Consider the following 23,489-nt stretch of genomic DNA (forward strand, 5'->3'; position numbering starts at 1 on the left):
CTAGGGGGTCAGGTACTAGAATCCCACCCATCTCAGGGCAAGTTGGCATTAAGCAGGCGGGTCTCTGCCTGAAGGCCTCTCCATCCCTGCAGCCGTCTCACTCTCTGTTCCCAGTGCTGCCACCATTCCAGCCTCTGCTCTCCTGCAGCTGTGCGGCCCCAGCACTGGGCAGAGCTCTTATTATATAGAGAGTCAGTAATGACATATTGCCCACACGTGTGCAGTGTGCAAGCGGACCAGGGTGAGGTCAGAATCTTGGCCATAGGGACTTTTCATTTTCTCTACAGACCAGCTTTTAGAGCTGTGCCGTCAGCACAGAGTGAGTGCTTAGGAGGTGTCTGCTCTTAGTAGAATTAATACAGAGAAGGGATCGGATAGGCTAGGGACCCATGGAGGCCAAAGCTCTGTGCTGTTTCTGTTTTCTCCTGAAGTCCGGGTTGTCGATTCTGTTTTGCACACAAGGCTAGGCTGTGGCTCAGTTCCATCAAGCGGCCCATTCAGAGGCACACTGCTAAGCAGGCCGTGGAGCTGCAACCACCATCGAGTCTCCACTGTCCCTTGGGACATGGCATCTAGGCCTGAGATCTCTGCCTGTGTCCACCGCGTCCTAGGTGAGTGGCCCTGAGTGGGTCCAGCAACCTGTCTGAGCCCCTTCGGCCACTAGTGCTAGGTGATGAGGCATCTTTATAACTGCTAGTGACACAAGCCAGCAAGCGATGCTCCGGCCGAGGGAGAGAGGCAGCTGGGTATCCCCAGTCCCAAACATCTCCCTACTGTGGTTAGAAATGCAGACCCCTGTGGAAACAGCTTCGCTGCAGGCACAGAAAATGTAGTGCGTGCCGGGACTCTGGGTTGAATCTGGAGTCCGTCACCCTTGAGCAAGTGCCACCAGCCTCTACTATGAAAGAGGAAGTGTCGCCATTACAAAGCTGCTGTGACACCCAGCTTGGTGCTGGGCACACAGTTGTGGACGTCAGGGACAGGCCTCTTGCCTCCTTTCCCAGCACCCGTTTGCAAGTCTCTCTGGGACTCCCCAGCTCTGGTTGCAAATGGAAGATGCCAATACTAGTATCTCACTCTCTCCCATGTCTCCAGGCCCCCCACCTCTCAGCTCTTCTAGGCTCTGGGGACACCTCCCGCTCCTCGTTCCAGGTGACTGCTGGCCTCTGTGCTCCCGCCCTGCTTGCCGGGCCTCTGCTGACCCCCACTGCTGCATGCTCTTGTATTTCCTGCCCCATGGGCCTCCAGGGCTGCATGGTCTCAGCTGCTCCGAAAGCTCCCTGGCCCCACCACACAGTCCTTGCCCACCTGCCCTAGTCGCCCAAGTTCCAGTCTTCCCAGTGGACCACCCCATACTCCCTGACAGCCGGGCAAGGTCTCCCTGCTTCCCCAAGTCAGGGGCTCAAGAGGGAGTCTGACCCAGGCGGCTTGGGTCGAGAGGGCTGTGGGAGTTGAACCGGCAGCTTGTCAAATCCAGGGAGCCTCTGGGGGGCTGGGCCAGGGGTTTTATCTAGTAATTTATCACCGCACTTAAGGTAATTTATCATTATAGTTAAAATCTCCCCACTGAAGTTACAGGTCTAGGAGGAAAGTTATTTTTTTTTCCTACTTTAAAATTATTAAAAAAACGTTTATTGATGCATAGTTGACCTACAATATTAAATTAGTTTTAGGTGTGCAGTGTAGCAGTTTGACAATTAATATGCATTATGAAATCCTCCCCATGATAAATTATCTCCTTAAATCACATATCAACTTTCTACGCCTCTGCTCCAGACCCGCCAGGGCTCCAGACCAGCAGGGCCCCAGCCTCTCACCTGTGCATGAGGAAATCCCTTTTTCTTCTGGGGCCGGGTGTCAGCCCGGACGTGGTCATGCAGCACAGCTCCCCACATTCCCCACCACATTACATGCTTAGAGTGTTGAATGGATTATCTTTGGAGTACGAATTTAGCACCCCTCAATCTACACACATAAGAAGATTTATGGATTTAAATTCCTTTTGTGTGGCTCAAAATGGAAAAAAAAGATATCCAGCTCCTCATATGACCCTAATCCTGGTTCATCATGTTTCTCGGGGATGCTTCTCTTACGCACCCTTTCCAAACCACTGTTGCCTGTGCTGCAAGCAATCTGTTTTCTCCACCACCTCCCAGCAAAGGAGCAAGCCAGAGGTACTAGAGTAGGGAGGGGAAGTTTGCAAGCACAACAAAGGGCTCTCTGGACCTGCCAGCACTTCCAGGGCATGGGGGAGATGGGCAGATGTTCTAGTCCATACAGGAAGGAGGGTGGAGAGAGAGACCCCACAGGAGACAGGCTTCCCAAGGCACCAGAAGGGAGCAGGACTGCTCTCCCGACTCCATGGGGCATGTGTGCACCCCATTCAGTCCTGCCTCCATGTGCCAGCCCTCACTGCTGTCCACTGCTCATAAACCATCAGTGGCTCCCCATTGCCTTCATCCCAAAGTCCATGCTCCTAAAGACTTCCGTGACCTGGCCTCCAGCCCACGGCAGCCACTCTGCAGGGCACCCTGTTTACCATAACTGTGCCAGTTGTGCGCCTGTGGGAGCTGCCTGGCTTACCCCATCCTCTCCGCTCCTCCATCAGTGCCAAAGCTCCATCTGCAGGGCTGTCTCCATGGCAGCCTCCTCCACAAGGCTTTCTCTCTCCCTTCAGCTGTCATCAGCCTTCCACTTCCAAATTGCCAGGGCCCTTGGTGTCCCCTGCTTGGAGGCGCTGGTCCCTCACGAGCAGTTATACGTATGATCCACCATGTGCTTCATCCGGGAGCTGGCCTAGTATGGCTTCATTCTCTAGCACTGAAGAGAGACATTGCACCCAGTGTGTTCAGAGAAGTGTTACAAGTGTCCTTGGAGGCCCAGTTGAGAGGCCGTGCTGTGTAGCATTGAAGAGCAGGCCATGTGCCCTTGAAAAAGTTACCGAAGGCCAAGGGCCTCAGCTTCCCCATCTGTAAAATGGGATGGCTGGTACCCCTTCCTCCATAGGACCTGATATTCCCTCTTTCACACCCTGGCTAGTCCTTACGAAGCTACTTAGCCTCTCAGAATCCAACTTCCTCCTCCCCTGCAAAGCAGAGCTAAGATCCATGGGCACCTTGCCAGCTGTCCAGCACAAAAGTATGTTAGATGTTGACACCACCAGATGGGCAGACTGTGTGTGGATAAGATGGGGAGGTGGCTGAGGCTGCCAGACCAGTCCTGAGACAAGAAGGAGATGCCACCAGATCTGGCTAGAGATGTTCTGTGGGCCTCTGTCCAAGGAAAAACAATCAGTGTTCTCTCTAAAAGCTTGATATTTAAGTCTAGCAGGAGTCAGACGCCCAAGCTGTGGGAGAGGGCAGGGGAATCAGTTGCAGAGAGGGGATCAGGAGTGGATGGGGGGCAAGCTACAGTGACTACCTGGAGCAGCCATGGGATAAGGGGGCCCTGCCCTGCGCTCCCACGGGCCTCAGCTGCATTCCTGTGGGAGGCAGTGCAGGGAGGTGGCTGGTGGTTGCCACCAGGGAGCCTGGGGTGTAGGGGTTTTGCTAGTGGGACCTGGAATGTGGTGAGCCTGGAATCTGACCCTGGGCACATGCCATCCAGTGGAAGCCCTCCTGCTGGGTGAGTTCCCTGGCAGCAGTGGGAGCATGGTGGGGAGGATTCCAGAAAGATCAGCTACCTGAGGTGGGCGGGGAGCCAGGACTCTGGGCATGCAGCTGGCCTGAGCCAGCTCTTCCGGCAAATCCCCGGAGGCTTACAGGGCTGTTCCTAGAGCCCTAGGATTGAGGTGGGAGTCAAGGCTGCCTGTGGGGTGCTCCTGCCTGCATCCGTCAGCATCCTGGCAGGACGCAAATGGTGCACAATGAGGGCAGTTGAATGAAAGGGTTATTTACAAGGATGTGGTGGCTGGTAGGGAAACCACAAGCCCTTTGGTCCCTGGAGATGGGAAGAGTGGGGGGTTTGCTGCCCTAGGGCTAAAGAGGCAAGAGGGTGAGGACAGAGATGTTACTGGGACCCCAAGACAGGGCCAGTGTGTGGGGAGGTCTGCGTGACAGGAGCAGGAGGCTGCCGGCCTTGCAGCCCCACAGGGAGGGGGCAGGGCTCCCTGATCTCACCCCCCTTTTCCCTCCACTGTCCTGCCTGCATTCCCACGGAGCAAACCCCACAGGAAGCCAGCCAGCGAGGGAGCCCCCTGATGCCCGCCCTAGGGCTAGCCCCTGAGCACAGAGCAGGGAGGGGAGTGGGAGGGGTCATCCGGAGGGAAAGCCAGGATGCCCGTCTCACTGCCTGAGCCCCCAGCAGGCCTGGTGGCACATCAGCCCCCTGGCAGGCAGGGCCAGGACATGGATGTACTGTGGGAGATGCCGTTCTGTCGGCCCTGCCTGCCTCCTACCAGTGTGATGTAGGCAAGTCTTGACCTGCCTGTGCTTGATCCCGAAACCCCACTGCCTCAAACCCTGCAGGGGCTTTCCGTGGCGCTCAGGATGCCGCCCCGCCCCATGGTGCTGCCAGACTTGCCCAGCTGAGCTCTGCCCTCCAGCTCCCTCTCGCATCTTCATCTCTGGGTTTCCGTTCCACTTAATCTTCTCTTTCAGTTCCTTCGGACTCATCTGCTCTCCCCGTCCGGCCTTTGCACCTGCAGCTTCGCCTGCCTGGAAGCTCCCTTGTCCTTTCTGCCTAGTTACCTGTCCACCCCGGCCTCAGGCTGTTACCTCGCAACACAAGCTGGCTCCATCCCATGCCCGCCCCTCCATAGCTCTGAAAGCAGTTGTATCAGCGAGGGTCCTCCAGAGAAACGGAACCACTGGAATAAGTGTATAGGTACATTTGGTTTATTTCCAGCAATTGGCTCATGTGATTGTGGAGATGATGAACTCAAAATCTGTACGGCGGGCCAGTAGGCTGGAGACTCAGGCAAGAGTTGATGTTGTGGCCTTAAGTATAAGATCTGTAGGGCAGGCCCTCAGGCTAGGAAGTCAGGCAGGACTTGACTTCTGTGTTGCTTTCTTGAGGCAAAATTCCTTTTCTGGGAAAGCACGGTCTTTGTGCTTAAGGCCTTCAACTGTTTAGACAAGGCCCACCCGCAGTGTGGAGGTAAATCTCCTTTCCTTGAAGCTGACTGACTGTAGATGTTAGCCATATCCATACGATACCCTCACAGCAACACCTACACTGGTGTTTGACCAAACCACCAGGCACTATGACCTAGCAGCCAACTTGACACTTAGCATTGAACCATCACAGCTGTTCCAAGTTCTTTGTGTGATTCCTTAGTAACCAGTCTCGGCGACACTCTGTGTAAGTTTCAAGAGGGCAACAATGAAGGCCATTTACTTTCTCTAACCTTTGTCTTCTCCAGCACTTAACAGACTGGCTGTTACATAGCAGGCATCCAATAACTGTGACATGAAAGAATGAAGATGTGCAATTGGATAGCGGTGTGCAAATCAGTGGTGTGGCCACAACAGAGTGAGGTGCAAAGCGCCTGTAGGCACTCAGCTCACACATGTTGCGTCTTCTTCATGCTAAACCCTCCTCCTGACACACATACACACACATGCTTTTTAATTCCTCAAATGTGTAATGACACCAGGGCAAGGTGAAATTTCCCTGATGTTAATACTAATAATATCTATCAGTTACTGAGGGCCAGGAATTATTCCAGACATTGTCTTTATCTCCATAAAACCTTAGCATTGATTCGGGTGCATGTTAAATACTCAATATTTTAAGTAGTGTTTTTCTAATGCAGGGGCGGTCTGTTACAGCCCCTTGGGAAAGTGACTACTGGGGCTAAGTACGCATTCATGTTTTTGTTCAACTGAGTCTTAGATGAGCAGAGGCTGGCAGCACTGTCCCATTTTACAGAAGAGGAACTAAGGCCCAGAGACTTGGACTGGCCTGAAGTCTTGAGGTCGCTCAGTGTCACAACCAGACTATGTGGCTGCTGCCCCAGGGTGGGGACTGTCTGCTTGGTTCCCTGGGAGGCACAGGGAAGAGAGAGGCCTCAGGGTCAGTGCAGTTGCCAGCTGGGTTAATTAGGAGTTTGGCTTTCTCTGCAGAAGGGGAGAAGTGGCCACCCCCACTCTGGCAGTGACAGGGCATCTGGCGCCCCTGTTTGCCTCTCAGTGCCTGGAGTCACTTCTTAGGTCTTACTTCACTATGACTGCGTTTCTCCAGATGGTGTTTTGTGCCCGGAACCAGGTCCCGCCACAGCCACAGCTCGTCCTTGCTGACCTGGGGAAGGAGAAGCATCAGGCTGGTCCAGGTCTAGGCTGGGCTGCAGAAACACAGCCGCCAACCTCCTGGGCGACTCAGGTCGGGTGGGGCTGAGCTGGAACAAGCTGACCAGGGAGGACACAAAACAAGGAAAGGGGGGTTGACACGTGCCCATGCCAGGCCCCGAGCTGGGCCACTCGTCAACCGTGTCAATGCTTGCGCTGCCCTTGCCTGCAGCTCAGGGCTGGGTTCAGGGCAGGAGGAATCCTGACCCCCCGCCCACTGGGCTCTGCATGGCCTGGAATGCCGCTTCACCACCTGCCAGTGGAGGGTCTTGGGCAGGCCGCTTGACTGCTGTGTGCCTCTGCTCCCACTTCTGGAAGGTGGAGATCGTACCTGGTACCAAGGCCGTGATTGTTATGGGCTCAGGACTTACTGTCGTACTGAACACAGGGTCTGGCAAAGGGAAAGGCCTCCTAAATGGTAATCCTTACTCTTAGTAGGTTAATTATTGCGCCATGTGGCCGCCTCAGACACAGGGATGGTTTTAACCCCCATTTTATAGATGAGGGGCTTGAAGCCGAGCAGCCCATGGAACATCCTCGGGGGCCCACTGCCCGGGGCTCAGTGCCTTCCGGAGCTTCCGGGCAGGGCCCCCTCCTGGCTGCAGCGGGCAGACCGCCTCCGGGACCCTCCACCTCAGGTCTCTGCTGGCTCTCCCTCCGTGTGGTCTCGGCCCACGATGCTTTTCCCGGCTCCTGCCCCTGGAGAGTGGAGACGCAGCCACATGGGGATGCCTGCGTGAGCCGCGCAGGCTCCGACCAAGGAGCAGGCAGGTTTTGGAGTTGGGGACCTGCTTCTCCTCCAGCTCTGGCCCCGTTTTGCTCTGTCTCATTGGACGAGTCACTTCCCCTTTCTGAGCTCAGCCCCTGCATTTGTCAAATGCAACAGGGCAGAAATGACAGGGCTGGGGGGTGTTCCTTGGTGTTTCTGCATGAAAGCAGAAGCCTCGGAGGGAGACCTAGCTTCGGGGAACGCTGGAGGTGTGCTGGGCACGGCTCCAAGCTCTTCCCTCCGTTGACTCGTGTCGACCCAGCTCTGTGAGGTAGGTACTATTCCCGTCCCCGTGCTCTGGGTGAAGAAACTGAGGCAGACGCTACAAGCAGGATTTGATTCAAGGTTGCTGGTGCTTAGAGGCTTGTTGGGAAGGCAACAGGAGGGGTCTCGGGTATCTCGGCCCTGCCGCCAGGCTGAGGCCCAGAGGCAGGAAGCTAAAGGAGGCCAGCGCATCACCACGGCTGCCCTGCCTCCTGGAGGGGAGGGGGGCAGGGCGTTTGGGGCCCAACGCTCAGGCCACACAGCGGCTTCCACCCCTGCCAGAGGGAGGATAGCCCTGTCCCCCTTCCGGTTGTCCTACGGTTATTGGCTGAGCCTCAACTGCATCCAGAGCCCTCCAGGCACAGGCTGCTGGGATCCAGCCTCTGCCGTCCAGGGGAGAGGACACGGAGAGGGGAGGAGGGGATTCTCCCTGCACAGACGGTCACCAGCCTGGGGGCCTGGCACGCAGCAAGAACCAGGCTGCCCTGGAAGCCCTCACGTGCAGACAGGGCTGAGGCTCTGAGAACTAAGCCTGTGCGTACAGAGCTCAGACCATGTGAACTGGTGATAGTCCACTAGCCGCTAGCCCCGTCACTGCTCTGGGCCACCTTTCCTGCAGGTTCTCAGAGGTCACGGCCAGCAGAGCAGAAAGCAGTGAAGGGCCGGCTGTCCAGTTCGTTCAGGAATGGAAGCAACTAGTGCAGCGAGTCGGAATCATCATTTTCGCGACGCCCCAGCTTTGTTCTTCCATGACTGACTTCATTTGGTTTTTAAAGAGCCCTACCCGTCCGGCAAGCCCGGGTTCTGTTGGACTTCTTACAAGTGAGGGGCTGAAACTTAGGGAGGGCAGAGAATCGACATCTGAGATGCACCACCTACTGTGTGCCAGAGACTGAGCTGGTCACTCTTGTGCAAGGCACTCTATCCAAGGATTAGGATAAAATCCTGTAACCCTAGAGCAACCCTCCATGTGGGCTTCATGACTCCCACTTGCTGGATTCAGAAACCCAAGAGGAGCAAGAAGCAGGCCTCTCCCATGACCACACAACTAGGAATGGGAAGCCCTGGGTTTGAACCCAGGTCTGTGCTGCTCTTTATTCCAAAGCTGTTGGCCCTGAACAACCAGAGGTTCCTCACAGAACCAGACGTGATGGGTTCCAAGTGTCCAGTGACCAGACCGGGGCTGGGGAGCCGTCCAGGAAGGAATCCTCCTTTTTTGTTTGAAGGTTTGGGGGCCCTTTACCAGTCAGCTCTTATTCCAAGCTACCCTCAGCCGTCATGTGAGGCCAGCCGGGACCCCAAAGGCCATGGCATGGTGGGATCCATTTTCAGTGGTTAGAAGGAAGGTTCTTGGACACAAAATCCCCACAACTACTCATCACGGTCTCAGGGCAGGCTGAGCTGGGGAGTCATCCTCACTGTGGGTCCTGACGCGGGTGTGTGGGACGCAAAGTGGAAACAGGTGGAGCTGGGCCTGCCTGTGGCCGTGGAGGGCTTGGCAGATGCAAGGCTGCAGCTGCAGGCCTCTGGTCTGTTGATATGCTCCCCTCCTACCACGTGCTCACGCAGCGGTATGAGGAGCTTTGCACTGGGGCCTCTCTGGGCCCCACCCCATGCCCTTCTCTGGATTTGCAAAGCCCCTAATGTGCGGGACACCACACCAGGCACACCGAGAGGCAGAGGAGAGATGCGCTGGCTTCCACTTCTTGACTTAGGCCAGGCCATTTCTCCCACGAGAGATCACAGAAGCTGTGCAAGGTAGAAATCCAGCTCTTTGACTTTGTTAGAGAGCAAACAGGGCTGCCAGGGCCCGAGGGGCAAGCATCCCTGAGAGAAGGGAAACAGTGGGGTGAGCCGGTTTCCTGCCGCCTTCCTGCCCGAAGGAGGCTCCAGGGGACACACTGAGAGTGGCATCTCTGTGCTGGGCAGCCTCTCAAGGCTAGGAAGAAAACAAATTAAAGGAAATATAAAATATAAAATTAGATTGAATTGCAAAACAATACAGTACAATACTATGCTACCAGGTTAGACAAAACCTCAGGGACCAAGAATCTAGAGCAAAGAGAACCCCAGAGAAGAGAGTCATCACTTTGTACCTCTTTTTAACTTCCGTGGCATTTGCCAGTATTTATTGAAGTTGCATGGGACCAGAGCCTGTGAAACCAAGCTGCAAATGGCAGCTGAGAGGCTAACAGGCTACATATACCAAGCTTTTGGCAATCCCAGTGCAGGGAAGAAAGAAATTGGAGACAAGAGCCCACAAAGAAAAGGCACCTTGGTAGGCATCCTGCTCTTCTTTGAGAACGACCATACCCTGCAAGGAAGGTCAAACCAGAAATAATCAGTCATCATAAAAAACAAAGTGCAGCCCCAATCTTCCTGATTGCCCGTGGGGACAAGGTCATGTGCCTGTGCTCTCCCTGCCCTCCAGAAAAAAACAGACTCCTCTGCAAATAAGGTCAGCCTCATCATCCAAGCCTCTCCATTTTAGGCATACACAGTATCCACAGTTACCAGGCATGCCAGGACATGGAACCAAATGACCAAAGAGAGATACAGAGAGAAAATAGACAACAGAAATAGACCCACATTATCCAGATGTCACAAGTTATCCACATAGTCTTTGTGGTAACTGGGATGAATAATTGCAGGAAGATAGATGACACGATGGAGAATTTCACCTGCAACTTACGAAAAATTACAGAGATGGAAATTCTAGAACTGAAAAATACAATAACTGAAATGAGGAACATTATATAATACAAACAGATTAGACATAGTAGAGAAGAGGATGATTAAGGTGATATGTATCTTAAGAAGTTAGAAAGATGACAGACTTCAAACTCAAAGAAATGACAAGGAAGAAAATAATGAAGAGAACAGGTATTAATGAAATAGGATGATTAGCCACATCTACATAGAAAAGCCCAGGAGGAGACAGATGTCTGGGTCAGCGAGCTTGTTTCACCACCGTCTCACTGTGTGACCTTGGATGAGTCACTTACCTTCTCTGAACCTCAGTTTCCCATTTCAGGGAAACAAACTTGATTACCAGTTTTGCCTAGTCATGTGAGGGTCCCAGGGAGGACAACTGGGCCAGCTCTTTGGTGGAAGCCCTGATGTTACCCACAAACTGCAAGGCTCACTCTGTCATTTCCCCAGCAACCATCACACAGGAAGCTTATCACAAACAGCAGGGGGGCATCCCAGCCTTGAGATAAGCACTGTGTGGTTCAAGAGGTCTTAACTAACCGTCCAAAAGCCCATACTGTTCAGTCAACGGCTTTTCCAAGCATTTCAAAGTTCCTCTCTCAGTGGCTGGTAATTGCTGCTATCTCCCTATTACCAGGAGAGTTTGTCTTCATTAGGGACCCTCCTTAAGGAAATCCTTACTGTCTGAGTTCTTGTAGGACATTGACATACGTTAGCATTGTGCTGGTGACCCCATCAGACTGTCCTATGCACGCACTCCGTGTTCCTCAAATACTCCAGCATGTGTGTGTGCAATGACTGCCACCCTGCAGAAGGGACAGGGAGCCATGTCCTCCCCATCACCTCTTCTGTTTCATATTGGGGAGATGTGGCTGGCCTTGCTCACTGCACACTTGGCAGGCTGAGGTCTTTGGCCCGTGGCATCTTGGCCTGGGCTCCATTCCAGGGAACCAGGCTGAATTGCAGCCAGCCCCGTGTGTTGCAGGCTGCCTCCCTTCATAGAGTACAGGGGAGTCACGCATTCCTCATTTCTTCTCTGGGGCCAGGGGAGGGATGGAGGCGTGTTCTTGCTTTTCTAGGGTAGTTTTTCCAGGGCTTTCAAAGGCACTAGTTGATATCAGCCCAGAAGCCCTGCTGGTAGGTGGGATGCAGATGAGCATTCCTGGCCTCAGAGGTGTAGCTACCAGGATGTGCCGGACAGACAGGAGGAGGGTGCTGTGGACGCCCTGCTCCTGCAGCTCAGCCTGCCCTCGGTGCCCACTCACACCCCGCCTCTAGCACCAGCTTAGAACATTAATATATAGTTCATGGGGCCAGCATGTTGGAGGGAACTTAACCTCTCTTTGATTTCACCAACGTGGTTCAACAGTCACTATGTAAGTGAACTTGTCTCTGACCTTGACATCAGGACAGGGTCAGTAAAAGCACCATGGGCCCTGGATTACAAAAACACTTGCATGAGGCCATGCCATTCTGTGGCTCTGACCCTCCACCGGGTCTCCATGTCACTCAGAGAAAGCTTGGTCTGGTTAACGGCTTCTGCACACTGTCTGCCCCACCCACATACACACCTGGTCCTCACTGATCCCATCATCTGCTCGTCTCCTCCATGCTGACCCAGGCATTCCTGCCTCCTTTCTCCTCAAAGACATTGGGCCGTGCAGACGCCCGGGAAGCTCCCACCTTATTTCATGATGAGTCCAGACGTGGCACAGCAGAGGACCGCAGCAGATAGGTCTGGAGCGAATCACATGAATGGAAGGATCTTGCTTGGTTGATGGCCCCGAGAAGTGGGCAAAATCTGATTCTTGGCCCCATTTTCTTGTTGAAGGAATGGTTCAGAGAGAGTAGGTAACTTGTTCACAGTCACACAGTAAAAGGGTGGGGCAGCCTGGTAAGAATCAGAGTGTTCTGCGTCTCAGTCTGTGCTTTCTTGCTCACATCTCTCCTCTGAATGCGTGGCCCTCTCCCTTCATGCACTTCTGCGTCCCTTCATGCAATGCGTGGGCCAGGTGACAGCCGCAGCAGTGCGAGAGACTGAACGTCCATCCTCATGGAGCTCCCGGCCCAGGGAGGGGACTGGTAAGCAGGCAGTGCAGGCAGTGGAGCCGGGGCTGGAAGCCAGGAGAGGCCCCTACTCACATGCCGGAAGTGGGCAGGCCTTCTTCCAGGAGTCGGTGCCAGCTGATCCCTGAAAAATAAGTAAGAGCCAAGCAGAGTGGGATGGATTTTCTAGACCGTGGGGCCGGCCTGGGCAGGAGCCCAGAGGCAGGCCAACTGTGACCCGTGGGTCAGTCCTGTTGCTTCAAGTTATAAATAATTTGCTTTACACAATAAAGGGTATTTACTGTCTCACGTCAAGGAAAAGTTTTGGTGTAAAATTAACTGCGTGTGTGGCTGACTCAGGACTTAGCGCTGTTTGTCTGGGCCCTGTTCAGCTCTCATCTCTTCGACACGAGCTAGCAAAATGGCCAGCGTGACCCTCACTTCCACAGGCAAACATCAAACCAGCCAGAGCAAAAGAAAGCTGCTTTCCTCCCTACAAAAATCAGGGGTGTTACTCTGAGTAGATGAATCAGTCCATCCCTGGACCAGTTATGTGGTAAGGGACGGGAACCCTCTGCCAGCCAAGTTACGTGAGAGCCCATCTGGAAGGTAAAGCATGTTAGTGTAACTCAAATGACAGAGCTGCTTCTTGGTGGAGGGGCAGGAGGTGGCTGGAAGGGAGACTCTAGACACCGTTAGTTCTAAATACAAGCCAGGTTGTCACGAAACACGAAAAATGGAGCACTAGACACATCAGAATGACCTTGCCCGCTGAGCTGAGGAGTTGACGGGGTTACAACCCTTCCCGAGCTCTGGTTGTCTCCAGGAAGGCAGTGTGGATTTAATGTGATTTTTGAGCTGCCCCCTTTTCTACCAAGAGGTGATCCATCTCCTCTCAACTGTCAATTTCCTGGTAAAAATATGCCCTGCTCATTGCCAATCTGCACATCGAAGATGAGGAGGAGTTGATCAGACAAATAGAGATGGGGGCGCACATTGCAAGCAGAGACTGAAGTATGTTCGCTGCAGAGGTGTGGCCACGGCTGCTGTATAGACGCCCCACCAAGTCCGTGAACCCCGGGGACTTCACTGTGTTAGGAGCACCCGATGAGCTGTGGGCCTCTAAGGGGTCCCTGTTTGCTTTATTTGATTAAATATACTCCCCTTTCTCTATAGCCCTCTAACTATGGTCATCTGAAGCTCAGTTAACAGGGTGTTGCTTCCAGAACAGAGCCCCCCACCATCATTCCTGGTGTCCCAGCCCCTCCAGGTGCACAGAATCAGAGGGTATGTGGATTTGGATTCAGATCCTCCTCTCCTTATGACCTTGGACAAGTCAGTTAATTTATTTGACTCTCAGTCTATTCCAAGGTCAGAATGGGAAACCCCTGTCTAACTGGTGGTATACTTGGAGGATTATCACGGGATGAATGGACCGTGATGTGCAGCTCTTAGTGGGTCATTCAAGAATATACCTTGATTCATACATTGAAAAAGGAAGGTGAAAGTTTAGCAATTGCCTAATAGATACTAGAGGCTCAGCATATATCACCTTATCTTCAGAACCATTCTATAAGTGGAGGTGTTATTATCTTATTTTACAGAAGTGGAAACTGCAGGTTGAATAACTTAACTTTCCCCAGGCCACAGAGCTAGTAAACCAGAACTTGAACCTGGGCCATCTGAAGCCCCCTGTCTGGGACTGAACCAAATGGGCAGAGCTTGAATGCCAGGGTAGTCAGAGGCCTAGGCCATCCCCCTAAGCAAACTATTTTTGCTGTTGTTGCAATTCAGAATCCGAAAGAGTGAAGGAGTGAGAAAGCATGTGTTGAGCAGTCTCTGTGGGCATTGCCCTGTACGTGCATCACTACTTCAGTTCATGAACTTTGGTTGAATGCTTAAATGTACTAGATTCTGGTTGCAGGAAAAATGGGTAGGACACCTTCTGCATCCCCTAGCAACCTTGCAGAATGGATGTTAACATCCCATTGCAGACATGCACACACTGAGGCTCAACAGGGTAAACAAATCACCCACAGCTAGACAACAGAGGGGAAGATAATGGAATTCATCCTGGAGGAGGTGGGGGGGAAGGTTTTTTCTTATAACAAGGCAATAGAATTTCCTTATGTGTTCTTCCTCCTGTTCTGTGCAGACAGACAACCCTCAGTGCCATCCTCAAGCTGGCTGCTTCACCGCCACATTGCTGGTCAAAGATGAGAAAGACCAACTTCTAATTAAGGATCGTCACCATCCTTTCCAGAGGACAGTGGCAAACACAGCTTCCCTCTGTCCTGCACTGTGACCCTCCTTCAAGGTCCCTCAACCCCTTTAGATAGGAAAAGAAATCACTGTTACGTAGTTTGATTAAAGCTTCAAGAGACAGTAGCGGCTGTTTAGGATTGCTGGCCAAGCATGTTACTTTCTTCCCTGAAAAGACAAATGTGCAGGAGGAGCCCTCCCACAAGAAGTGGGACGTCCACTTAGCCTCTGCCTGTCGAGGGATGATGCCCGGCACACCAGGGTGGCCATCGCCCAGAGGAAGTGAAGTCAGCCGTAGCAGACCCGGAGTCCCTCTTTGGAATCCCTGCCTCGCCTTGTGATCGCGCCTCTGTCTCTGGGATTTTTCTTCCAAATTCTCCCCCATTAGGTGCGATTTCTTCCAGCCCGTGCCTGGGAGGCCCCCATCAGAGACACAGAAATGGCAGCCGTGAGGAGAAGGACTCTCAAAGTGCTCACCTTCCTTGTCCTGTTCATCTTCCTCACCTCCTTCTTCCTGAACTACGCCCACACCATGGTGGCCACCACCTGGTTCCCCAAGCAGATGGTCATTGAGCTCTCGGAGAACTTCAAGAAGCTCATGAAGTACTCCCACAGGCCTTGCACCTGCGCCCACTGCATCGAACAGCAGAAGGTCTCGTCCTGGTTTGATGATAGGTTCAACCGGTCCATGCAGCCGCTGCTCACGGCCCAGAATGCACTCTTGGAGGACGGCACCTACAGCTGGTGGCTGGTGAGAGCTGGCACTGAGTGTGGGTCTGGGGATGAGCCGGGGGCATGGGGTGGTGTTCCCGTCAGCCAAATGCCCAGGCCCCAGTGTGCATGCGGAGCCCTGCTGGGCACCTAGCAGGCTTCAGAGTACTGGTCATTCACTCATTCATTCAATGACTCATTGAGTGTCTACTACACCGAGATCACAGCAGAGCACTCCTTGTTAGTTTCCTGAGGCTGCCCTAACAGATTGCCAAGACTTGGCGGCTTAAACCGTAGAAATGTACCCTCTCACAGTGCTGGAGGCGGAAGTCCAGAATCAGGGTGTCGGCAGTGTGGGTGCCTCCTGGAGGCTCTGAGGGTGAGTCAGCTCCATGCCTCTCTCCTAGCTTCTGATGGTTGCCCCCAGTCCTATGAATTCCTTGCTTACAGATGCATCACTGCAATCTCTGCCCCCCCATCCTCACACGTCCCCCTTCTCTGTGTCTCTGTGTGTCTCAAATCTCTCCACCTTTCTCTAAGGACACCTGCCATTGAGTTTAGAGCCCACCCTAAATCCAGGATGATCTCACCTCGAGATCAGAAATTACATTTCCAAAGCCCCTTTTTCCTAACAGGGTCACAGTCACAGGTTTCAGGAGTTAGGACTTGGACACACATTTTTGGAGGCCACTATTTAGCCCACTCCAGGTATTGAGGTGCAAAGAAGAGACAAGATCCTTATTCTCATGGAATTAGAATTATATTCTGGCAGAGAGAGACAGAAGAGAAACAAAACAGCCTCAGATGGGAGTGCCCTGAGGGGGATCTGATGAGGTTTGTGATAGAGAAACTGGGGACAGGGGCCTCTGTAAATGGGGTCTTCAGGGAGAGGCAGGACTTGAGCTGAGACCCGAAGGTAGAGACGGCACCGGCCGTGGGAGGATCTGCTGCAGGTCGTGGGCACAGTGAGTGTCCCTGCGGGGACAGAAGGCCGGCCACATGTCCCACACATGACAGTTTGGTGCTGAGTGGGGGTGTGCCTTCCTAAGTGGGGTGCCCGATGAATGCCTGCCCACGCCCAGCCCGCTGAGGTGGACTCCTCCGATGGAGTCCACTCCCCCGTCCCCTGCCATCCCCCTCTTCAGGCAGCGCCAGCCCTTTGGGCCTGCATCCCCCTCTCAGCCTCTGCCTCAGGCCCTGCCCTAGGACACAGGGCCTGCTCAGGATGCCCTGCCCCAGTCCACAGGCATTGGTTGAGCTCCAGTTGTGCAAAGCATACTTGGAAACCAGTGAGAGGAGAGGGGAGTGTGTCTTTGAACTTCCCAACATTCTCTCGTGTGTGTGTGTGTGTGTGTGTGTGTGTGTGTGTGTGTGTGTGTGTGTGTGTGTGTGTCAGCAACCCCATGGGACTTTTATTGTCATTTTTGAAAGGCAGAGAATTCAGAGTATTCCTTCCCAAGGAAGAGAGGGATGTGGCATTGAGTAACCTGCCCCATTTCACCAGGTAACTGAATGGCTAGGATTCTTTCCCTCTTGCTTTCCCATCCAAGTTCTACCTGGCTGTGCCCTGATGTGTTAGTACACTGACCCTGTGGCCTGGTCCCTTCCCTCCCTGGGCCTCAGTCTCCCCTTCTGCCATGGCACAGTAGGACAGATCTGAGATTCCTGAAGTGTGTCCCCTGCACTGCCCGTGTGTGGCCCGCAGCGCGATTCTGGGTGACACAAGGGCACGGTGTTCCAGAGCAGCACATCCCGGACGGAGGAAGTAATTCCGGCTTTAATTTTCTTACTGTCTCCTTAATTGCAGGGGCCTCTCATTGGGCCGATTTCTCATCATGCACGTCTCTAACCCCAGCCAGTCCTCATCCTGACAGAGAGCCACTGCCGGGCAAGCAACAGGATGGAGCTGGAATCAAATAACATTGTTCAGTTTTCATTGTATCCCGCGATTCCTTTTTGACTTCCAACTAATCCTTGCCTTCCACTTGTTGTAGAGATGTGAGATTTCCTTTTAAAATGAACTTGGTTTTTTTCTGAAGTGAGCCATCAAGGAAGAGTAGACCAGGAGAAGCCTGGGTGGGACGATGCCAGGCTGCACTCCCGACACAGGCCCCCTGCCAGCCTGGAGTCTTCAAACCTCGGAGCCTCTGAGGCAAAGTGCTCACATGTTGTGTGGTGGCCACTCAGTAAATATTGTTGCGTGCTTGATTGAGGAAGGCTGTGTCACTCCTTATTCCAGCAGACAATGTCATGCTCCCCCGAGGCAATGACACCTGTCTCAGGTGGGGACCGGGTGCTCTGGGATCTCCCAACACACACATACACACACACACATGCATGCACGCCTCCATTACTGAGCTCCTGGACAGTGGCCAAAGCAAGTGCCAGCCTCTTCTTTTTCTCCACTTTCTCTCCCAGCCACTGCCCTGTCCCTGGGGCTGGGAGTGGCTGGTGGGACTCACCGCACACCACCTGTCTCAGCCACATCCCTAGGGACTGGGCTTTCTGAAGGCCAAGGTTCCAAGGGTCGAAGGCAGGAGCAGTGTTGTGGGGGAAACTTTAAGGTGGGTCTCTAAAAGCTGGGGCTCCAGTCCTGTCTGGCCCAGAGACCCTTCTCCATCTACAGTTGAAGTGACACCACTGTGGTGTGGTAACAGGGTCAGAGGTGATACTTAGGGAAAGTCTCCAGGTTTTACTGTGAGTGAGGAAGTCAGATTATGTCACCAGTTGGCCCTGTGACATGTGGCCGAGCTCCACCTTGAGGCCGCGGGGGGCCATGGCGTGCAGGGAGGCATCACAGGGTGGCCAAACCGTCTGTTTTAGCATCAAAAGTCCTGCACATCTGGGGAAATCTGGTCCTGAGCAAACCAGGATGGCTGGACACCCTGAGGGTAAAACCAGTGTTCTCACCCTGCCTGTGAGTCAGAGAGGTCCTGGGGCAGCTGGCCTGCAAGCTAGGTCTTAGAGGATGAAAGCAATTTGCTAGGCAGCCATCAGAGGCCTTGATGCATTCAGCAAAGGCCTGTTCTTTGGTCTGGCTGGAGCCCAGTGGTCCCTGTGGGTTCAGCAGGGGGAAGGGGAGTAGAGACGGGAGGTGGTCATGGAGTATCACCTGACTCTGCTGTCTTGTGCCTTTCTCATATCCACCAGTCTCATTGCCTCAAGAGGCCAGAGCAGAACCTAACACATAGTAGGTACTCAGTAAACATTTGCAGAGTGAATGAATGACCTCTCTCCACCCCATCTCCCTGAGTTGCCCTTGAGCTTCTGGAGGGGAAGGTGGCTGGCTGAGCCACCTCAGTCTCCAGGTGCCCAGCAGAGAGAAGGCTACACGGGAGGGGCCCAGTAAGTGAAGGTGGTGGGGCTTGGGGCTGGCAGAGGGGTGCCTGAGCCCCACCTCAGGGGCAGCACAGCCAGGCTGACCTCCCACCCTCTGCCGCAGAGGCTCCAGCGGGAGAAGCAGCCCAGTAACTTGAATGACACCATCAAGGATCTTTTCCAAGTTGTGCCTGGGAACGTGGACCCCCTGTTGGAGAAGAGGTTGGTGGGCTGCCGGCGCTGCGCCGTCGTGGGCAACTCGGGCAACCTGCGGGAGTCCTGGTATGGACCACAGATAGACAGTCATGACTTCGTGCTGAGGTGCGTGCCCCCCGCCCCAAGCCAGCCTCGCTGTGCCCAGGGGCCCCTTCGAAGGTCAGGAGGTCAAGGCCTTCCAGGCTAGTGTGCCCAGACTTACCCAGGGACCCCAGGCCCCTCACTGCATCCTCTCCCATCCATGTGCTGCAGGATAGAGATGGTCTGGCAGGGTCTCTGGACACAAGGCCAGTATGCGAGAGGTGTGGCAGCAGCAGTGGGGCTGTTGATCCTTGGGACCTTCTAGAATAGTCTCCAATTTCTGTGATCTCAGACTTTATGTCCTTAGACCCCTGGCCTCTCAGCCTCAGTGTACCTGGAATGGGAATGCCTTGGGGGAGGGGGAGAGAGTCAGGTTCAGGGTCAGACAGACCTGTGACTTGCTAGCTGTGTCCTGGGACAAGTTCTCTGTGCTCAAATTGCAGTAGGTTTCATGAAACACCTACTGGATGTGCTTATAATTGAGATGTAATGATGTGCATGCTTGGCCAAGTCAGTGCCTGGAGCATAGTGGTCGTCAATGTTAGGCTCACTTGAGATCATAAAGGAAAAGGACAGAAGCCTTTGAGGTGCTGCCCTGTGCCTCCATTTTACAGATGAGGAATCAGTCTAGCAGCAGGGGCACCCCACCCAAGGCGGCACTGCAGGCTTTCGGAGCTAGAGCTGACCCTCAGAGCCGGTGCCCTGTGACAAGAGCTCTTCTCTCCTACCTCCTCCCAGGATGAACAAGGCCCCCACAGCAGGGTTTGAGGCTGACGTCGGGAGCAAGACCACCCACCATCTCGTGTACCCCGAGAGCTTCCGGGAGCTGGCAGAGAACGTCAGCATGGTCCTGGTCCCCTTCAAGACCACCGATCTGGAGTGGGTGGTCAGCGCCACCACCACAGGCACCATCTCCCAGTAAGTCCCCTCGGGGCAGGACGTCTGGAGGGACAGCCCACTGCCCTTCCCTTCGCTGCTCCCCCTCGCTGCGTGGGCACCTCTGGGCCCCACGCTATAGCCTGGACGGTGCTGTTCTTCCTCCGGACTGCCTCCCTCCTGCAGCACAAGCCCCTCACCCACTGGCCGCCTCCCGGCCCTCCAGCTCTTCCTGGCCACTTGCCCCAAACACCCTGGACACTCGTCAGGGGCGATTGCTGTTGGAAAGGACTCAGCACGTTAGTCCTGGCCCCTGCCTTACCTCTGCTGTGCACCCCAATGATCATAACCCCCTGCTTTTCAGATAAAGATAGCTCTGGGTGGGTGGCAGGCAGGGGGCAGCGTGCCACACTCCTCAGCTCTGGTGGGTGTCGTCGTGCGCTGCCACGAGCGGGGACTCACATCTTCTCAGAGTCTGTTTTGTTCCAGGCACTGATTGGGTGCATGTCCCCTTGAATTCCCACAATAGTCACTGCTGTTGCCTCTGTCCTCCCAGGAAGGACATGTGAGTGGCTGAACGCCCTGCCCAAGGGTGACCTCGGCACAGAGCCCGCGTGTGTCTGGCTCTGACTCCTAAGGCCTTTACTCTTCCTAGAAAGACGTGGCTTCAATGGCCACATGGCCAAAGCCTGTTTGTCTGAGGCTTGCTTAGGAGGCCTGAGGGGTTGGGGTGCAGGAAACTAGGGGACACTCCCAGGAGGGCAGTGCAGGGAGCAGGGGACAGGAGCAGCTGGGGCCTGGGTGCTGACCATCCCCCATCCGTGGAGCTCCAGTTGCCCCAGTTAGATCCAGCATGAGGCCAGACAGCCAGCATTTATACGTTCATCTCAGGGGCACCGCCTTGCAAATGAAAGGAGGCAGTTCTGGGCCTCATCAGTTGGTGCCCCAGCAATGGGGAGTGGGTGCCCTGGCTCCCACCATACATGCTCCTTCAGGGTGTCAGGGGGCTTGGGGAAGTCTGCCTTCCTAACCTTTCAGGGAGAAGGCAGTTTAAAAACCTCCTCAGGTTAGCCAAGCTCGCCCTCTGGTGTCTGCAACGGGCCTCTGCTGCAGGGCGGACTGGCCTCGGCTCTGCTTGCAGGGGTGTTACCTGCTCCCTCTTGACTGTTATTACCCCCAGGGCTGCGTGCAGGCAGCCTGGACCCTCACCACATTAACCAGCTGCTCTTTCTCTTCCTGTAGCACCTACGTTCCTGTCCCCGCGAAGATCAAAGTGAAAAAGAGTAAGGTGAGATGGGGCTGAGGGCCCTGGTCCTCTGAGCTCAGGTCGCGTCCAGGGCACACTCAGTGACAGGGAGCACCAGGTCTCCCGTCTCTGCCAGCATCTGGCTGCGGGGAGCCCTTGGCCCCCGGGGCTGATGGAGGCAGTAACCCCCACTTAGCCTGCCTGCCTGACAGGCAGACACTGGGAATGTTCCTTGAGGAGGCGGCCCTGGAGCAGGATGGGAGATTGTCACAGGTGCAGATACTCAGGCCCACCCCAGACCTACCGAGTCAGAAACTCTGGGGGTGCATGTGGCCCGGCAATCTGGTGTGGACAAGCCCAGCCCTCCATGGATGCTAAAGCTGGCTGTAGTTTGAGAACCACCGTGAGCTTCTCAAAGCCAGGCCTCGCTGCCCCTGTCCATCTTTCCATCAACCCCAGTGGACCCCTGGCATGGGGCTGACCAAGACATGGGCAGAGGGCAGAAGGATGAAAGAGTGAAGTATCCACTTCATTCTTTGCGCATGCTGTCATATTTAGATGGGGCCGTCAGGGCCAGAGAGGTCAAGTAACTTGTTCAGTGACCCACAGCTGGAACTGAAGTCCGCCCCCTGCTTCCACCCCCTGCCTTTTCCACCGGGCCACACTGCCCTGGGGAAGAACCGAAGCTCTGTAGGGTAGAGCCGGGGGGAAGGGAGGAGCCTCTCAGAAACAGCAGGAGCTTGAGGCCAGGCTGAGAGTCAACAGTTCGCCAGAGACCTGCATGACCCACTGCTTGGGTCCATTCCTTGGGCTGGCATAGGCTTCCTGGACACACACGCCCTCTGCTGCCAGAGAAGTCTGCTTTACTTCAAGGCAGCAGTGATGGGTGGCATCAAGGCCAAGCCTAATACCAGGACACCTCGTAGCTTGGTCACTGCTGGCTGTGTGACACTGAGCAGGTCCCTCAGCTGCACGGAGCCTTAGTTTCCTTATCTGTAACACATGGGGCAGGAAAGCAAGCACATAGGGTCACTTTTACGGACTGGAGATCATTTAGGCCCTTACCAGGCAGAATGGCTGGCTCAGTGCATGCGTTTTCCTGCAGTGGGACAGGACTGTCCTTGTCCCCACTTCATGCTGTTCCCTGGAACCTTCTCCTGCAGCCTCCAGTCTCTCTCCTGGGCCTCATTTGATTGTTATTCAGATGCCACCTTCCCAGCAAGGCTTCAGGCCCCCCACCCCAGTGTTTTTATCACCTTTCCCTGCACCATCCATGGTCTTTGTGATTTAGGTTATTGTCCATCTTTTTCCACTAGAATGTAAGCCCCATGGGTGTAGGGTATTAGTTCTGTCCCCGCGGGCACAGTAGTGTATGGCTCCTAACAGGCGCTTGGTGTCCTTTGCCAGCCATCTCACTAAGGGCTGTGTCCTCCCCCTGCAGATCCTGATATACCATCCAGCCTTCATCAAGTACGTCTTTGACAGCTGGCTGCAGGGCCACGGGCGGTACCCGTCCACTGGCATCCTCTCCGTCATCTTCTCGCTGCACATCTGCGATGAGGTGTGTCACCCTCTTTCCTGGGCAGGTCGGGCTGCCCTAGGACACTGGGCCCCTCGTTCCACGTTTCCAGGAGAGATGGGAGAGCGTCTGTTTGTCCTCCCTCCAGGCCCCCTGCTCAGCGCATCTCTTCAGGAAGCTGAGATTCTGTGTCTTCAGAGCATATCTCCACTATCTTTGATAGTGTGTTTTAAGAGTAACAGTGCTCTTTGAGAATCTCTGGAGCAGGAGTTCTGGCTCATTCTGTGCAAGCTCCCAAGACAGAGCCAGGACCAGTGGGTGGAAGCTCAGACTTGGGAGCAAAATAAAGGAGCAGATCGGAATAGGGAGAGCTGCCTAAGGCTGTGGCTTCCATCGCGGTTGCTCGTTAGAATCGTCTGTGCCGCTAAGTCCCAGCATGCAGGCCATGCCCACGCCCACTGTCACCAGATTTCTGAGAGCAGGAACCAGGTCCCAGGGCTTCCACTGTTCATTGGTTGAGAACCGGCGATATTGCCCCACGGGGATTTTCCATCTTGGCCTTACCTTGCCGTCCACCAGGTAGGCCCAGGTTTCTGTTGACAGTCTGGGGCGCTTGCTGCCACTCTGGGCAAGGGAGCAGGAGGGGGAACACAGCGGCCAGCCCCCACTTCCCCCGGGGCCCTGGGTTCAGGCAGGGCGCCCAGACATCCCTTGGTCACATGCAGCACAGCCCTGCCCCTGCCCCACCTGGCTTATAGCGGGAAACCCCACTGAGGGGTTGGGGGGCGGCAAGGCGCGTCACCACCTCTGGCTCGGCTGTTCTTTCACCATCCCTCTTCTTTCCACCAGAGACCCGGGTATCCCTCCCAGAAACCATATCTCCTCTCATCTCTCCACTCCACTTGCTCCAGCCATCCGGTCACAGACCCCTGGGTTTCTGTCTCAGAAATGCTGCCCCCGTCTCTGCCCTCCTGCTCTGGGGCAGGCCCCTGTCCACGCTGGGTTTGGATGCACCTGCCACGGAGCCATCCCCTGACCCTGGTGGCTCCCCGCCCCTCCATCTGCCCTCCCTGTGGCAGCCCAGAGAGCCTTTGCTCTCCTAGAAGGCTCTGCCCGTGTCCCTCCCTGCTCGTCATCTGCTCATTTTCCTAGACCCAGTTCAACTGTCCCCTGCTGGAATGA

General features: G+C 54.7%; 1 protein-coding gene across 6 annotated transcripts in view; it reads left to right on the plus strand.

Annotated features, from left to right (window-relative positions):
• The window catches only part of ST3GAL1 (ST3 beta-galactoside alpha-2,3-sialyltransferase 1), a 94,497-nt gene that overhangs the window by 65,756 nt on the left and 5,252 nt on the right, over positions 1 to 23,489 (plus strand). For 3 of the 6 annotated variants that reach the window (XM_036890521.2, XM_036890520.2, XM_057497726.1), the window contains 5 exons: positions 14,234 to 15,091; positions 18,494 to 18,690; positions 19,405 to 19,584; positions 20,785 to 20,830; positions 22,230 to 22,349. In XM_036890521.2, the coding sequence (XP_036746416.1) occupies positions 14,780 to 15,091; positions 18,494 to 18,690; positions 19,405 to 19,584; positions 20,785 to 20,830; positions 22,230 to 22,349 (855 nt within the window). In that variant the 5' untranslated portion in view covers positions 14,234 to 14,779. The other 3 variants (XM_057497725.1, XM_036890524.2, XM_036890522.2) reach the window with 3 other exon arrangements.

Source organism: Manis pentadactyla, chromosome 3, assembly GCF_030020395.1.
Source record: "Manis pentadactyla isolate mManPen7 chromosome 3, mManPen7.hap1, whole genome shotgun sequence".
In the NCBI taxonomy this organism is placed as follows: Eukaryota; Metazoa; Chordata; class Mammalia; order Pholidota; family Manidae; genus Manis; species Manis pentadactyla.